This window comes from Rhinopithecus roxellana, chromosome 11, assembly GCF_007565055.1.
Source record: "Rhinopithecus roxellana isolate Shanxi Qingling chromosome 11, ASM756505v1, whole genome shotgun sequence".
Taxonomy (NCBI): domain Eukaryota; kingdom Metazoa; phylum Chordata; class Mammalia; order Primates; family Cercopithecidae; genus Rhinopithecus; species Rhinopithecus roxellana.
Window position 1 is genome coordinate 54,084,440 of NC_044559.1, and position 19,380 is coordinate 54,103,819.

Here is a 19,380-nt window from a genome sequence, read left to right on the forward strand (position 1 = left end):
AGAATGAAAAGTCATGCCACAGGTTGGGAAATTACATTGCAAAAGATACATCTGATAAAAGACTGTTACCCAAAATATGCAAAGAACTCTTAAAACTCAATATTAAAACAAACATCCCATTTGAAAGATGGACAAAACAACTTAACAGACACCTTACCAAAGAAGACATACAGATGATAAGTAAGCATATAAAGTGATGTTTAATATATATATCATTAGGAAATTGTGAATTAAAAAAACAATGAAACACAATTATATAGTTACTAGAATGACCTAACTCCAAAACACTGACATCAATGCAGAAAAGAATGTGTAGCAACAGGAATCCTCATTCATTGCTGGTGAGAATATAAAATGGCATAGCAACTCTGGAAGACACTTTGGCTGTTTCTGAAAAACTAAACCTATTCTTGCCATATAATCCAGCAATTGCAGTACTTGATATTTACCCATATGAATTGAAAACATGTCCATATACAAACCTGCACATGGATGTTTACAGCAGCTTTATTCATAATTGCCAAAACTTGGGGAAAAAACCCATAACATTCTTCAGTAGGTAAATAGATATATTAACTATAGTACATCCAGAGTATTCAGTATTATTCAGGGCTAAAAGGAAATTAACCACCAGGCCATTGAAGAAATGGAGGAACCTCAAAATGTGTATTACTAAGTTGAAATAAGCAAATCTGAATTTTATCCCTCAAATTTATATGTCAAGACTCTAATCTCTAATGTGACTGTATTTGGACATATGCCCTTATGGAGATAATTAGGGTAAAATGAGATTGTAAGAGTGGAATCCTAATCTTATAGAATTGGTGGCCTTAAAAGAAAGACCACATGAAGGTACAGTGAGAAGGTGGCTATCTACAACTAAGGAGAGCCCTTCCTCACCAGTCAGCACCTTGATCTTGGACTTCTCAACCTTTAGAACTGTGAGAAAATAAGTTCTGTTGTTCCAGCACCTAGTCTACAGTATTTTGTTATGGCAACCTGAGCAGAAAAAGACTGCTACATACTGTATGACTCCAACTGTTAGACATTCTGAAAAAAGCAAAATCATGGACACAACAAAAAGGTCAATGACTGTGAGGAGTTAGGGGTAAGTGAGAAATAAATAGGAAGAGCACAAAAGATGTTTAGGGCAATGAAACTATTCTGTACGACACTATAATGATCATATACATGTCATCACACATTTGTCAAAACCCAGAATATGAACACCAACAGTGAACCCTAAGTAAACCATGGACTTTAGGTAATAATGTGGTGTTAATGTAGGTTCATTGGTTACAATAAATGTTTTACTCTGGTGCAGGATGCTGACAGTGGGGAGACTGTGTGGGGGGAATGGCAGAAAGTATATAGGAAATCCGTACTTTCTGCTCAGTTTTGCTGTGAACTGAACCTAAAACTGCTCTAAAAACAAATTTTATAAAAATGGAATATTTAATCTCAAAGATGTCAGTATTTACAGTAAATATACATGCATCTAAATTCTAGTTAAAAGGAAAAGATGTTCACACTGGAACAAAAAATTCTAACTATATGCTGTTCATGAGAACTGGCCTTATCATAAGAATACATCATGCAAATATCAAAGATGGCTGAATAGGAACAGCCCCAGGCTACAGCTCCCAGTGTGAGCAACGCAGAAGACGGGTGATTTCTGCATTTCCAACTGAGGTACTGGGTTTATCACACTGGGGTGTGTCAGACAGTGGGTGCAGCCCACACAGTGAGAGCCAAAGCAGGATGAGGCATCGCCTCACCCGGGGAGTGCAAGGGGGAAGGGAATTCCCTTTCCTAGCCAAGGGAAATCATGACACACAGCACCTGGAAAATCAGGTCACTCCCACCCTAATACTGCGCTTTTCCAAGGGTCTTAGCAAACGGCACACCAGGAGATTATATCCCGCGCCTGGCTCAGAGGGTCCCCAGCCAATGGAGCCTCCCTCATTGGTAGGACAGCAGTCTGAGATCTAACTGCAAGGTGGCAGTGAGGCTGTGGGAGGGGTGCCCACCATTGCTGAGGCTTGAGCAGGTAAACAAAGCGGCCGGGAAGCACGAACTGTGTGGAGTCCACTGCAGCTCAAGGAGGCCTGCCTGCCTCTATAGACTCCACCTCTGGGGACAGGGCATAGCCAAACAAAAGGCAGCAGAAACCTCTGCAGATTTAAATGTCCCTGTCTGACAGCTTTGAAGAGAGTAGTAGTTCTCCCAACATGGAGTTTGACATCTGAGAATGGACAGACTGCCTGCTCAAATGGGTCCCTGACCCCCGAGTAGCCTAACTGGGAGGCACCCCACAGTAGGGACAGACGGACACCTCACACAGCCAGGTAAGCCTCTGAGACAAAGCTTCCAGAGGAATGATCAGGCAGCAACATTTGCTGTTCAGCAATATTCACTCTTCTGCAGCCTCCGCTGATGATACCCAGGCAAATAGGGTCTGGAGTGGACCTCGAACAAACTCCAACACACCTGCGGGCTGAGGGTCCTGACTGTTAGAAGGAAAACTAACAAACAGAAAGGACAACCACACCAAAATCCCATCTGTATGTCACCATCATCAAAGACCAAGGGTAGATAAAACTACAAAGATGGGGAAAAAACAGAGCAGAAGAGCTGAAAATTCTAAAAATTAGAGCGCCTCTCTCCCTCCAAAGGAATGCAGTTCCTCGTCAGCAATGGAACAAAGCTAGACGGAGAATGACTTTGACAAGTTGAGAGAAGAAGGCTTCAGATGATCAAACTTCTCTGAGCTAAAGAAGGAAGTTTGAACCCATCACAAAGAAGGCAAAAACCTTGAAAAAAGATGAGAAGAATGGCTAACTAGAAAAACCAATGAAGAGAAGTTCTTAAAATGACCTGATGGAGCTGAAAACCATGGACCGAGAAATCCGTGATGAATGCACAAACTACAGTAACCAATTCGATCAACTGGAAGAAAGGGTATCACTGATTGAAGATCAAATGAATGAAATGAAGTGAGAACAGAAGTTTAGAGAAAAAAGAATAAAAGAAACGAACAAAGGCTCCAAGAAATATAGGACTATGTGAAAAGACCAAATCTGTGTCTCATTGGTGTACCTGAAAGTGATGGGGAGAACGGAACCAAGCTGGAAAACACTCTTCAGGATATTATCCAGGAGAACTTCCCCAAACTAGCAAGGCAGGCCAACATTCAAATTCAGGAAATACAAAGAATGCCACAAAGATACTCCTTGAGAAGAGCAACTCCAAGACACATAATTGTCAGATTCACCAAAGTTGAAATGAAGGAAAAAATCTTAAGGGCAGCCAGAGAGAAAGGTCGGCTTACCCACAAAGGGAAGCCCATCAGACTAACAGCGGATCTCTCAGCAGAAACTCTACAAGCCAGAAGAGAGTAGGGGCCAATATTCAACATTCTTAAATAAAAGAATTTTCAACCCAGAATTTAATATGCAGTCAAACTAAGTTTCATAAGTGAAGGAGAAATAAAATCCTTTACAGACAAGCAAGATTTTTGTCACCACCAGGCCTGCCCTACAAGAGTTCCTGAAGGAAGCACTAAACATGTAAAGGAACAACCGGTACCAGCCACTGCAAAAACATGCCAAAATGTCAAGACCAGCAATGCTGGGAAGAAACTGCATCAACTAACGAGTAAAATAACCAGCTAAAATCATAATGACAGGATCAAATTCACACATAACAGTATTAACCTTAAATGTAAATAGGCAAAATGCTCCAATTAAAAGACACAGACTGGCAAATTGGATAGAGTCAAGACCCATCAGTGTGCTGTATTCAGGAGACCCATCTCACGTGCAGAGATACACATAGGCTCAAAATAAAGGGATGGAGGAAGATCTACCAAGCAAATGGAAAACAAAAAAAGGCAGGGGTTGCAATCCTAGTCTTTCATAAAACAGACTTTAAACCAACAAAGATCAAAAGAGACAAAGAAGGCCATTACAGAATGGTAAAGGGATCAATGCAACAAGAAGAGCTAACTATCCTAAATATATATGCACCCAATACAGGAGTACCCAGATTCATAAAGCAGTCCTTAGAGACCTACAAAGAGACTTAGACTCCCACACAATAATAATGGGAGACTTTAACACCCCACTGTCAACATTAGATAGATCAAAGAGACAGAAAGTTAACAAGGATATCCAGGAAATGAACTCAGCTCTGCACCAAGAGGACCTAATAGACATCTACAGAACTCTACACCCCAAATCAACAGAATATACATTCTTCTCAGCACCACATTGCACTTATTCCAAAATTGACCACATAGTTGGAAGTAAAGTACTCCTTAGCAAATGTAAAAGAACAGAAATTATAACAAACTGTCTCTCAGAACACAGTGCAATCAAACTAGAATTCAGGATTAAGAAACTTACTCAAAAGTGCTCAACTACATGGAAACTGAACAACCTGCTCCTGAATGACTACTGGGTACATAACAAAATGAAGGCAGAAATAAAGATGTTCTTTGAAATCAATGAGAACAAAGACACAACATACCAGAATCTCTGGGACACATTTAAAGCAGTGTGTAGAGGGAAATTTATAGCACTAAATGCCCACAAGAGAAAGCAGGAAAGATCTAAAACTGACACCCTAACATCACAATTAAAAGCCCTAGAGAGGCCGGGTGCGGTGGCTCAAGTCTGTAATCCCAGCACTTTGGGAGCCCGAGATGGGTGGATCACGAGGTCAGGAGATCGAGACCATCCTGGCTAACCCAGCGAAACCCCGTCTCTACTAAAAAAATACAAAAAACTAGCTGGGCGAGGTGGCGGGTGCCTGTAGTCCCAGCTACTCAGGAGGCTGAGGCATGAGAATGGTATAAACCCATGAGGCGGAGCTTGCAGTGAGCTGAGATCCAGCCACTGCTCTCCAGCCTGGGCGACAGAGCGAGACTCTGTCTCAAAAAAAAAAAAAAAAAAAAAAAAAAGCCCTAGAGAAACAAGAGCAAACACATTCAAAAGCTAACAGAAAGCAAGAAATAACTAAGATCAGAGTAGAACTGAAAAAGATAGAGACACAAAAAACCCTTAGAAAAATCAATGAATCCAGGAGCTGGTTTTTTGAAAGGATCAACAAAATTGATAGACCACTAGCAAGACTAATAAAGAAGAAGAGAGAAGAATCAAATAGATGCAATACAAAATGATAAAGGGGATATCACCACCGACCCCACAGAAATAAAACTACCATCAGAGAATACTATAAACACCTCTACGCAAATAAACTAGAAAACCTAGAAGAAATGGATAAATACCTGCACACATACACCCTCCTTAGACTAAACCAAGAAGAAGTGGAATCCCTGAATATAACAATAACAGGCTCTGAAATTGAGGCAATAATTAATAGCCGACCAACCAAAAAAAGTCTAGGACCAGACGGATTCATGGCCAAATTCTACCAGAGGCACAAAGAGGAGCTGGTACCATTCCTTCAGAAATTATTCCAATCAATCGAAAAAGAGGAAATCCTCCCTAACTCATTTTATGAGGCCAACATCATCCTGATACCAAAGCCTGGTAGAGATACAACAAAAAAAGAGAATTTTAGACCAATATCCCTGATGAACATTGATGCACATATCCTCAATAAAATACTGGCAAACCAAATCCAGCAGCACATCATAAAACTTACCCACCATGATCAAGTCGGCTTTATCCCTGGGATGCAAGGCTGGTTCACACATGCAAATCAATAAATGTAATCCAGCATGTAAACAGAACCAAAAACAAAAACCATATGATTATCTCAATAGATGCAGAAAAGGCCTTTGACAAAATTCAATAGCCCTTCATGCTAAAAACTCTCAATAAATTCGGTATTGATGGAACATATCTCAAAAAAATAAGAGCTATTTATGAAAAACCCACAGCCAATATCATACCGAATGTGCAAAAGCTGGAAGCATTCCCTTTGAAAACTGGCACAAGAAAGGGATGCCCTCTCTCACCACTTCTATTCAACATAGTGTTGGAAGTTCTGGCCAGGGCAATCAGGCAGGAAAAAGAAATAAAGCGTATTCAATTAGGAAAAGAGGAAGTCAAATTGTCCCCGTTTGCAGATGACATGATTGTACATTTAGAAAACCCCATCGTCTCAGCCCAAAATCTCTTTAAGCAGATAAGCAACTTCAGCAAAGTCTCAGGATACAAAATCAATGTGCAAAAATCACAAGCATTCTTATACACCAATAACAGACAAACAGAGGGTCAAATCATGAGTGAACTCTCATTCACAATTGCTTCGAGAGAATAAAATACCTAGGAATCCAACTTACAAGGGATGTGAAGGACCTCTTCAAGGAGAACTACAAACCACTGCTCAATGAAATAAAAGAGGACACAAACAAATGGAAGAACATTCCATGCTCACGGATAGGAAGCATCAGTATCATGAAATGGCCAAACTGCCAAAGGTAATTTATAGATTCAATGACATCCCCATTAAGCTACCAATGACTTTCTTCACAGAATTGGAAAAAACTGCTTTAAAGTTCATATGGAACCAAAAAAGAGCCTGCAATGCCAAGACAATCCTAAGCCAAAAGAACAAGCTGGAGGCATCACGCTACCTGACTTCAAACTATATTACAAGGCTACAGTAACCAAAACAGCATGGTACTGATACCAAAACAGAGATATAGACCAGTGGAACAGAACGGAGCCCTCAGAAATAATGCCACACATCTACAACCATCTGGTCTTTGACAAACCTGATAAAAACAAGAAATGGGGAAAGGATTCCCTATTTAATAAATGGTGCTGGGAAAATTGGCTAGCCATATGTAGAAAGCGGAAACTCGATCCCTTCCTTACTCCTTATACAAAAATTAATTCAAGATGGATTAGAGACTTAAATGTTAGACCTAAAACCATAAAACCTAGGCATAGAAGAAAACCTAGGCAATATCATTCAGGACATAGGCATGGGCAGGGACTTCATGACTAAAAACACCAAAAGCAATGGCAACAAAAGCCAAAATAGACAAATGGGATGTAACTAAACTAAAGAGCCTCTGCACAGCAAAAGAAACTACCATCAGTGTGAACAGGCAACCTACAGAATGGGAGAACATTTTTGCAATCTACTCATCTGACAAAGGGCTCATATCCAGAACCTACAAAGAACTCAAACAAATTTACAAGAAAAAAAACACAAAGAACCCCATCATAAAGGGTGCAAAGAATATGAACAGACACTTCTCAAAAGAAGATATTTATGCAGCCAACAGACATATAAAAAAATGCTCATCATCACTAGCCATCAGAGAAATGCAAATCAAAACCACAATGAGATACCATCTCACACCAGTTAGAATGGCAATCATTAAAAAGTCAGGAAACAACAGGTGTTGGAGAGGATGTGGAGAAATAGGAACACTTTTACACTGTTGGTGGGACTGTAAACTAGTTCACACATTGTGGAAGACAGTGTGGCAATTCCTCAAGGATCTAGAACTAGGAATACCATTTGACCCAGTCATCCCATTACTGGGTAAATACCCAAAGGATTATAAATCACGCTGCTATAAAGACACATGCACATGTATGTTTATAGTAGCACTATTCACAAGAGCAAAGACTTGGAACCAACCCAAATGTCCATCAATGACAGACTGGATTAAGAAAATGTGGCACATATACACCATGGAATACTATGCAGCCATAAAAGAAAGGATGAGTTTATGTCCTTTGCAGGGAGGGACATGGATGCAGCTGGAAACCATCATTCTCAGCAAACTATCACAAGAACAGAAAACTAAACACCGCATGTTCTCACTCATAGGTGGGAATAGAACAATGAGCACACTTGGACACAGGAAGGAGAACATCACACTCTGGGGCCTGTTGTAGGGTGGGGGGAGGAGGGGAGGGATAGCATTAGAAGATATACCTAATGTAAATGACGAGTTAATGGGTGCAGCACACCAACATGGCACATGTATACATATGTAACAAACCTGCACATTGTGCACATGTACCCTAGAACTTAAAGTATAATAAAAAAGAAAAAAAAAAAACAGAGTCTGGAGAGACAGTTTAAGCATGAGCATCAAACTCAGATATGGCAGAATTTTTCAAATTATCACATTGGAAATTTAAAATAATTATGTCTAACATATTAAGACCACTGATAGAAAAAGTGGATAACATGTAATAAGAAATAGATAATGTAAGCAGGAAGCTAGAAAAACTAAGAAAAAAAAGGAAATGTTAGAAATAAAAAACATTGTAACAGAAATTAAGAATGCCTTTGATGTTTTATCAGTATACTGGATACTGCCAAAAAAGAATCAGTGAGCTTGAAAACACGTCATTAGAAACTTCTAAAATTTAAAAGAGAAAAAATAATAAAATAAAAGAAACAGAATACCTGAGATCTTTGGGAAAATTACAAAAGGTATAATACATACATAATGAGAGTAACAGAAGGAGAAAAAGCAAAGAAAGAGAAATACTTGAAATAATAATGGCTAAGAATTTTCCAAAATTAATGGTAGACAACAAACCACAGATCCTAGATGCTCAGAGAACATAAAAAATGGTCAATAGCAAAAATGTCTAGACCTAATCATACGCTATATTCAAACTACAGAAAATCAAAGACAAAAAGAAAATCTTGAGAGATAAAAGAGGTGGGAAAAACTTAAAATATTTAAAATATTTAAGTGTTGAAGAAAAACACAACCAACCTAGAACCTTCAAAACTTAAAGAGAAATAAAAACATTCTCAGAAAAAAAATGAGGTAATTTGTTGCCAGTATCCCTGCATTGGAAGAAAATATTTTTAAACGTTCTTCAGAGAGAAGGAATATAATACATGTCAGAAACACAGCTCTACATAAAGAGAGAAAAAATGTTAGTCAAGGAATAAAAGTAAAAAACTCCAGGCTTATGCCTATAATCCCAGCATTTTGGGTGGCTAAAGCAGATGGATTGCTTGAGCCCAGGAGTTCAAGATCAGGCTGGGCAACATGACAAAGGCCTATCTCTACAAAAATTACAAAAATTAGCCAGGCATGGTGGCATGTGTCTGTAGTCCCAGGTACTTGGAGGCTGAGGTGGGAAGATCACTTGAGCCTGGGAGGTTAAGGCTGCAGTGAGCTGTGATCACACCACGACACTCTAGACTAGGCAACAAAGCAAGGCCCTGTAAAAATAAAAAAATAAAAAAAAAATTATAAAAAAAAAAAAACAGTGAAAGAAACTATTTTATATTCTTTTCTCTTAATTGATCTAACAGATACAGACTATTCATAATAATAATGGTAACAATGTCCTCCGTGATTATAGCTTATAGATAAGTGAAATAAATTACAGGAATCTTATAAGTGACAAAAGGCAGAAAATGGGAATTCTCTGAAATCAGAATATCTGCATTATCCGTGAAGTGATATAGTGATATTTAAAAGTGGACTTGGATATTCTGTAAATGTACATTGCAAATTCTAAGGCAACCACTATACAAAATTTTAGGAAATGTAATTGATACCCTGAGTAAGGAGAAGATATAGGATCATATTAAATATATAATTAAAGCCAGAGAAGGCAGGAAAGGTGTGGAAGGTGAAAAAGAAACAAAGAACTAGGACAATAAAGAGAAAATAGCCATAAATATGGTTGATATTAAAGCAAATGTATCAATAATCACTTTAAATGTGAATGGTCTAAATACATCAATTCAAAGACAGAGGCTGTCAGAGTAGGTGAATAAACAAATCCAACTATATGGTGTCTACCAGAAATTGGCTTTAAATATATGAAAATGATAAGATTAAAAGTAAAGGAACAGAGAAAGATATACCATGCTAACTAATCAAAGCAAAGCTAGGGTAGCTATATTAATTTGAGACAATGTGGACTTCAGAGCAAGAAAAATGACTAGAGATATGGAGGGATATTACACAATGATCAAAAGGTCATTATTCAAGAAAACACAGTAATACTTAAATATGCACCTAACAACATAGCAATAAAATTCATGAGGCAAAAACAGATGGGACTGCAAAGAAAACATACAAATTCATTATATTTGCAGCCTTCAGTACCATCTAACTGTAATTCACAGATCCAACAGGCTGAAAATCACTAAGAATATAGTTGAACTTAGCACATCACCAATCAACTGGATCTGATTGATACTTATACATTACTCCATTCAATGACAGCAGAATACACATTCTTCTCAAGCTCCTATGGAACATTTAATGAGACAGATCTTATTCTGGGCTATAAAACAAACCTTAACAAATTTAAAAGAACAAAAGTACAAAGTACAGTGTCATTCCACAATACATTTAAACTATATTACCCTATTACCAAAAGTAGATAAAGGTACTATAAGAAAAAAAACTACAAACCAACATCTCTCATGAATAAAGATACAAAAATCCTCAATAAATTGTTAACAAATTGAATTCAACAATGTATAAAAAGAATTATGTGCCATAACCAAGTTGGGTTTATCCCAGGTATACAACACTCATGCAATATTCAAAAATTAATTAATGTAATCCACCACATCAATAGACTAAATAAAAAATTATTTGATCAATAAGGAATGAAGAAATATCATTTGGCAAAATCCAAAGCCCTTTAATGATTTTTAAAAACTATCAGCAAACTAAGAATAGTAGGAAACTTCCTCAATTTCATAAAGAATATCTGCAAAAAACAAATAGCTAACATCTTAATCATGAGAAAACAGATGCTTTTTCTCTAAGAAAAGGAATAAATCAAGGACATCATTTCTCACCACACCTATTCTACATTGTACTGGAAGTCCTAACTAATGCAATAAGACAAGAAAAGAGAATAAAAGAAATATAAAATGAGTAAAATTATTTTAGTTCAACAACAACAAAAATCTAATAGGCCATTATAGCAAGGTTGCTAGATATAAGGTTAATATACAAAAGTCAACTGCTTTCCTAAATACCAGCAAAGAACAAGTGATATTTCAAATTAAACACACAATACCATTTACATTATCATCAAAAAAATGAGACAGTTATAAACCTAACAAAATATGTATAAGATACATGTAAAAAAACTAAAATACTCTGATTAAGGAAATCAAAGAATAAATAGATCTAAGATCTAAATGGAGCAATAGTCCATATTAAAGAATAGGAAGTCTCAATATTGTTAGTTGTCTGTTCTTTTCAACTCATTTCAGTGCAATCTCAATCAAAATTCCCACAAGCCATTCTGTGGGAATCAAAATGGAATCAACAAACTGATTATAATTTGAATGGAAAGGCAAAAGACCCAGAAGAGTTAACACAATATTAAAGGACAACAAAATCAGAGGATTGACACTACCCAACTTTAGAAATTCCTGTAGCCCTACAGAAATCAAGACAGTGTGCTGTTGATGACACAATAGACAAATAGACCAATTGGAACAGAAGAGAGATAAAAAGAATCACATACATAGAGTCAATAAATTTTTACAAAGAGGCAAAGGAAATTCAATAGAGAAAGGAGTCTTTTCAACAAATAATGTTGGAATAACTAGTCATCCACATGTAAGCAAAAAATGAATCTAATCTAAGACCTTACACCTTACCAAAAATGAACTCAAAGTAGATCATAGATCTAAATATAAAATGCAAAACTATAAAATTCCTAGAAGATAGCAAAGGAAGAAGTGTAGGTGACCTCAAATTTGGTGATGGCATTTTAGATACAACGAACACACAATCCATGAATGAAAAATTGATAAGTTGTACTTACTAAAATAAAAACATTTTGCTCTGTGAAAGACACTGTGAAAGAAATGGCAACAGAGCTGAAGGGATACCAAAAAAGATATATAGATGGCAAATAAACATATAAAAAGATGTTCAACATATATGTCATTAAGGAATTGTAAATTAAATAAACAACGAGATGCCACTACAAACCTATCAGAATGGTTAAAATCCAAAGCATTAAAAACACAAAAACTGGCAAGGAACATGGGAACTCTTGCTCATTGCTGGCAGGAATGCAAAACACTACAGCTACTTTGAAGACAGTTTAACAGTTTCTTACAAAGTTAAATATAGTATTACTATATGATACAGCAATCGTGCTCCTTGGTTTTTACCTGTGTAGAAAATATATGTCCCTACAAAAGTTATGCAGTATCTAACAGGTACTGAGTTGTTTTGCACCTAATTAATAAAGAAATTGTTGGACTTCTTTTGTGGTTTAGGAGTATTGTGAAAAAATTACTGAAACCATATAGGTACCAAGACCCTCTGTCTAAACTGTTTACAAAAGACTGTGTAAATACTGATCACAAGAAAGCATATGTAGCTGTACAAATATCAGATAAACATTAAAACAAAATGCGTTTTTAAAAATTTATTTATTTTATTTCTTTTTTGGAGATGAAGTCTCGCTCTCACCCAGGCTGGAGTGCAGTGGCACAATGTCGGCTCACTGCAACTTCCACCTCCCTGGATCAAGAGATTCTCCTACCTCACCCTCCCAAGTAGCTGGCATTACAGGCATGTGCCACCATATCTGGCTAAATTTTTGTATTTTAGTAGAGATGGGGTTTTAGCGTGTTGCCCAGGCTGGTCTCAAACTCCTGAGCTCAGGCAATTTGCCTGACTCAGTCTTCCAAAGTGCTAGGATTACAGGTGTGAGCCACTGCGGCCAGTCTATTTATTTATTTTTAACTTTCATTTTAGGTTCAGGGGTACTTGTGAAGGTTTGTTACATAGGTAAACTCATGTCATGGAGGTTTGTTGTACAGATTTTTTCATCACCCAGGTATTAAGCCTAATACCCAATAGTTATCTTCTCTGCTCATTTCCCTTCTCTCACCCTCCACCCTCAAGTAGACCCCAGTGTCTTTTGTTCCCTTTGTGTTCATGAGTTCTCATAATTTAGCTCCCACTTATAAGTAAGAACACGCAGCATTTGGTTTTCTGTTCCTGGATTAGTTTGCTAAATATAAGGGCCTCCAGCTACATCCATGTTCCTGCAAAAGACATGATCTTGTCCTGTTTTCTGACTGTATAGTATTCCATGGTGTATATGTACCACATTTTCTTTATCCAGATAATTTGTCATTGATGGGCATTTAGGATGATTCCATATCTATGCTTTTGTGAATAGTGCTGCAGTGAACATTCATGTGCATGTATCTTTATGGTAGAATAATCTATATTCCTCTGGGTATTTACCCAGTAATGGGATTGCTGTGTTGAATGGTAGTTCTGCTTTTAGCTCTCTGAAGAATCACCATACTGTTTTGCACAATGGTTGAACAAATTTACACTCCTACCAACAGTGTATAAGCGTTCCCTTTTCTCCACAATCTCACCAGCATGTGCTGTTTTTGACTTTTAAATAATAGCCATTCTGACTAGTATGAGATGGTATCTCACTACGGTTTTGATTTGTATAAAACAAAATGCATTTTCAGAGATTAACAAACAGTTTCTATTTACCAGGTAAAAAGTATAAATTTGTACACAATAAATAAATAAAATATTGTCCAAATATATAAACCAATTTGACAGAACTACCATAAGGCATAGAGAAATCCATAATCACAGAGGGAGAAATTAACATACATCTCTTAGTAATACAGAATAAACAGAAAAACTTCAATGAAAAAAGTAAGGACTGAACAGAACAATAAATATATTTGATCTAATAAATGTACACAAAAGACATACTGACTAAACAGTCACAAAGCTAAGAACAAAATTCTTCAGCTTACTCTAATTAAAAATAAATCAATGCTATTGAAAATTATCATACTATTTAGTGTTTCCATTTTGATAGCTCCAAATATCTTAGCTAGAGATTTGCTTTTTGAAAATGCAACTTTATCCTCAGGTAAAAAATCTTCATCTAATACCTCTGCTATTTTCTGAGCTACAAAGAAGATGCTTTTAATCCACTAGAGAAACAAATTTATCAAAAAACCTCTGTAATTCAAAATACATATCAATTATCCCTCAATATTTCCTCTCATGTTTTGAAATAATATAATCAAATACCACGTTGTTGAGACAGTGAGTTATAGGCTGAGTATGTAAACTGTAAAAATATAGGAGAACTTGTCAAGAAAATGGTTTCATAAGGTATTCATATTTTATAATAAAGTTAAATTTTTATAACAGATATGGGTAATAAAAATGATAAAAACATATTAAAAATAAGCTTTAAAAGGAGATTCAAAAACAGATCAGGCAAGAAATAAAGAAAACATAAGTGATAGTATATTAACCCACAAAATATCAGTACTTACATTAAATATGAATGCGTTAAATGTTATATTTTCAATTCAAAGATTGCCACATTGGATTTAAAAAATAACTATAATACATTTAACACATATAATACAGCTAAGCTATAATAATACAAAAAGTTTGAAAGTATAATGATGAAAAACTGTGTTCTGCAAATGCTTATATTAAAAAGATGCTATGTTAATATCTGACAGATCAATGGCAAATAAAGTTACTACAAAATGTCCATCATATTATGGGTGAGGCTACATGTAGGTGCGGGAAGGTGGTATATGAGAAATCTCTATCTTCCTCTCTACTGTGAATGTAAGAATGATCCAAAAATTAAGTCTATTTTTAAAAATGTCCACCATAAAGACAATAGTTTCGGCACTCTTAAGAAAACTTAACAATTTAAAATGTCTATGTATATAATAAAAAAGCTTTAGAAACAGAACAAACATTGGCAGAACTGCAAAGAGATAGAGAAATAAGTAATCACAGTAGCAGAATTTAAAATACCTTTCTCATAAATGATAAAATAAACAGAACCTCAATGAAGTTCAGAACACATGAAAAATATAATTAATCAATGACAATGGAGAATATACATATATACACACATACATGTTTTCTATATACACACATATATGTATACATGACACGTAAAAATCATATTTATGATTGAACATATAAACAAAGGAGAGAACTTTAACTAAAATCATTACACAATATTCTTAATGATTATATTTACTTTGAAGTCTCACTTTTCTGCCAGTACTAAGTTTTATAATTTGAGATGGGCTTTTTAAAATAAAACTTTATTTCAGGTGGAAGATTTTCATCTACTATTTCATCCATTTTCTCAGTTGCAAAAAGAAAGGCTTTTAACCCAATAAAAAGTGAAAAAGACTTTACTGTAAAGTCTCTGAATTATTAATATATAGAACGAACCATTCAAAGTTTCCTATCAGTTTTGTTTTGTTTTCTCTTTTTGAGACAGAGTCTCACTGTCGCCCAGGCTGGAGTGCAGGAGTCGATTCAGCTCATTGCAACCTCCACTTCACGGGTTCAAGGAATTCTCCTGCCTCAGCCTCCTGAGCCGCCGGGACTACAGGCGCCTGTCACCATGTCCGGCTAATTTTTGTATTTTTAGTAGAGACGAGGTTTCACCGTGTTAGCCAGGATGGTCTCAATCTCCTGACCTCGTGATCCGTCTGCCTCAGCTTCCCAAAGTGCTGGGATTCAGGTGTGAGCCACCGTGCCTGGCCCTATCAGTTTTATAAGACTTTACACTAGTCAATACAATTTAAATAAATGTCACACAATAAAACCTCTGATGCATTTTCAAAATGAATCATGAAGGTAAATGCAAAACCCATCAGAGTACTTTTCCTGAACGTATGTGGAGGCACTCTTGTTACTTCATACATACACTTAGAAAGTTCAAATTAGACTTTATTTTACTAAGTGTATTCACATTTTTAAAAGATTTTATGACATAGGTGACACACTGAATAATTAAACTGATTAAAAGTAATTCCAAAATAAGGAAAGAAAGAAAATAGAAAGTAATCTGAATCAAATAAAAAAAAATTGAAAAACACCCCCACCCAAAATATTTAAATCCAAATATATCAGTAAGTACAATAATTGTAAATGGATTACATATTTTACATATTCTAAAAACAAAGACAGACACATTGAACTGATAAACAATTTAACTATAAGTTCTTCATTAGAGATATGACTAAAAAAATGCAAACACTAACCAAAATTACTCTGCAGTAATTATGTGAATGTTAGACAAAATAGACTTTCAGTCAAAAGACCTTACTAGAGACTAAGATGATCCCTTTCATAAAAATAAAAGGTTGAGTTCATAAGGAAAATCTAACCTTTTACTTGTATACATCTAACAACATAGACAGTATAAGGAAAATGGACAGTACTGTAAGAAGAAATAGGTAAATCCACATAGTGGGATAATTTAATAAACATCTCTCAATAATTGATAATCGAGATTCAAGGAAATATAGAAATAAATTTAAATAACACAACAAAAAATGAGTTCAATGGATGTCTATAACATTGTAGCAGAATACATATCCACGGACAAAATTCTGCTTAATTAAAATTTCATTAATGTAATTACAAATAATTTAATAATATTAATTATTTCCATATTTACTATGGAATCTCTTCTTTCTGGCAGCTCCAGTTGCAGGCAAAAGATTTTCATCTGATACCTCATCTTTTTCTGGACTATAAGAAGGAAGGCTCTTAAAAGCAACTGAATCTATGGTGCAACCTCTAGATTCAAAATATATATTAATTACTCAATGATATTTTGTCTTATTTTTTAATGATATAAGCACATCAGTGTCTAGTTAAAATATAAGCATAAAAATACATTTTTACTTGTGCCAAAAGCTGTTCTGTTAATTTTTATATACATGGGTATTAAATATATTTTATTTATAAACATTATTTTATTTACTACTATAAACATTCTTATAAATACTTGTATATTTAAAATTTTTCCTTATTTTTCTTATTATATTCATACTTTAGGTAAAGCTTAAAATTTTTGGTACCAAATATTGCTAAGGAAAAATGTATAATGATAAAAAAAATAGAGTAGAAAGAGAGTGAAAGAAACATACCATGTAGGAAAAATAGGAGAAGCCAAGAAAAATGATATAATTGCACCTAAAAAATCAATAATTAGATTATGTATGGTTATAAGAGATAATTAAAAGAAAAAATATCAGACTAAATATAAGCATATACCAAACATCACATATTCTCTCTTATAAGTTGGAGTTGAACAATGAGACATATGGACACGTCAGTGACAACACACACTGAGGCCTGTCTGGAGTCGAGGGCAGGAGTAGGGGCAGCATCAGGAAGAACAGCTAATAGGTACTAGGCTTAATACCTGGATGATGGGTTGATCTGTGCAGCAAACCACAATGGCACACATTTACCTATGTAACAAACCTGCACATCCTGGACATGTACCTCAGAACTTAAAATTCAAGCTGATTTTAAAAAGAGTATACACAATTATAAGTTTCTTACAATAGACATAGCAAAATCACAAAGAAACAAAGAAGTCAATAGGATGAAAAAAATGTATCAAGCAAATACCAACCGGAAGAAAGTTTGTGGAGCCATAATAACAGATAAAGTAGTTATTAAGGAAAACAAACAAAAATTATGAAAATGGTAAAGTGAATCCTTTCATAAGGAAAAAACTGTTCTGTCCTTGAAGAATATAAATTTAAGTTTACTTGCACACACACAAAAAATAGAGCATTATAAGATACAAAGCAAAACCTGATACTAATACAAGAAGAAACAGAGAAATTCACAAAGTGGCAGATTTGACACAGGTAACTCAGTAATTGTAAAAGAAACAAGTCATCAATAAAGATCTGGTAGTGTGATGGAAATAAGTGGCAAAAGAAGCATATGGTTGAAGGCATATTTATGAACCAAAAACAAATTTCTCCTGAATTTAATAAAAATAATTTGTAAGATTTATAAACAATTACTTACTTTTTCTTGAAGTTACTTTAGCTTGAAGTTTCTTGGTTTGAGATTCTCTTCTTGATAATAAAACTTTCTCCTTAGGCAACAGATGCTCAAGTGATATATCCTTTTTTTGGATTTCAAAAGGAAATGCTAAATAGAAAAAAAATAGATGTGCAATAGAACTTCTGGATATGCCAAGTAATCATCAGACTTTCCACCCATGTAAGTCAAATGAGAAAATCATATGAATAGTTTTCATGAGCATGTGAGGAGCAGTGATACTACTTAGTAATTAATGACCATTCAAATACCAACCAAAAAGTATCACTACTTTTGTTCTCTAGTTATCATAGGGTATTCACACTTTAGGTCAAAATTAAAAGTTGATAAAATATAGTCTGAAGTACACATTGGTGAATCAAAGGAAAAGATCTGACGAGTTCAATATAAAATAATTTAAAGTTATCAATAATTATTATACTTACTTTTGTGCTTTTCCACTCCGGGATTTATTTGTTTCTTTTCTTGCATTTGGAGTTTTGACTTTGAATCTTGATGAATAGAAACCACATTTTCATTTGGTACTACAATATGAGCTATATCAAGAGATGCATTTAGTCCACCAAATGGAAAAATAAGTCTATGAATGTATAACATGTACATTTCTCTTATTTTTATAAAGTTATAAGTAAATTACCATAATGCTATATCTGACACAAAAATAGAATAGTTTTAATGGCTGTTGTGGAAGCTAACCCATTATTTCATAAATATTCTGAAGCATCAAATAAAGTTTATATTGGTCTCCAGGATTCATAAGTTTACACTTTAATACATAATCAAAATACTTACATAATACATGATGATTTATACTTTAGCTTAATATATAATCATAGGCCAAACAATGAAAATGCACATGCGTAAGCTCATTCATTATAGCATTATTTTTAATTGCAAATTATTCAAAACCATTGAGATTTTCACACATAGGAGATTGGTCAAATGAACAGATATATATACCACAAACAATGGTATAATTACAGTATATAATTATGTGGAGATGGGGCTGAGAGTTTCCAGAGAACCTGTGAGCTAATTCGCACCCAATGACTGCTGTTAGTTCTAAACAGCTACCAGGAAATGATAGACGGCCTATGTCCCAGCAAAGTATTGAGACTTATGGTTAAATTGTAAAGGATTTTTTTTTAATGTAGAACCTTTTGAGATCACTTTACCTACCTACCGAAGACACCTTAGAACATTATGTACTCTTCTTAAACTTAATGAGAAAAAGTGGTACCTTGTGGAATGAGTCACTACAGAACCCCTCCTTCAGAGTGTCAGGACAGAGAAGCTTCACTCAAGGAGGACAAAGAAAGGGGGTATATGAGATGCTAACTTTAAGACGTTCTCATTCCTCAGCTTAGTAATTGCTTGGGCTCTGATCACTTGGGCATAACCATGATGAACCTACCACTAAAATCATGTTTGGACCACCCTTGCAGAGGCTAGAGCAGCCCTGTGAATCACAACGCTGGTAGTCCTTTGGTTCTACAATCAAG

The 19,380-nt window shown here is 35.2% G+C and overlaps 1 protein-coding gene across 1 annotated transcript in view; it reads right to left on the reverse strand.

Moving 5' to 3' along the window:
- Positions 1-19,380, reverse strand: part of CCDC7 (coiled-coil domain containing 7) — a 502,976-nt gene that overhangs the window by 160,502 nt on the left and 323,094 nt on the right. The window contains exons 28-29 of the mRNA XM_030940622.1: positions 18,304-18,414; positions 17,843-17,968 (exon numbers count right to left, since the gene is read on the reverse strand). Coding sequence (XP_030796482.1) covers positions 17,843-17,968; positions 18,304-18,414 — 237 coding nt within the window. The remainder of the gene's footprint in view (positions 1-17,842; positions 17,969-18,303; positions 18,415-19,380) is intronic.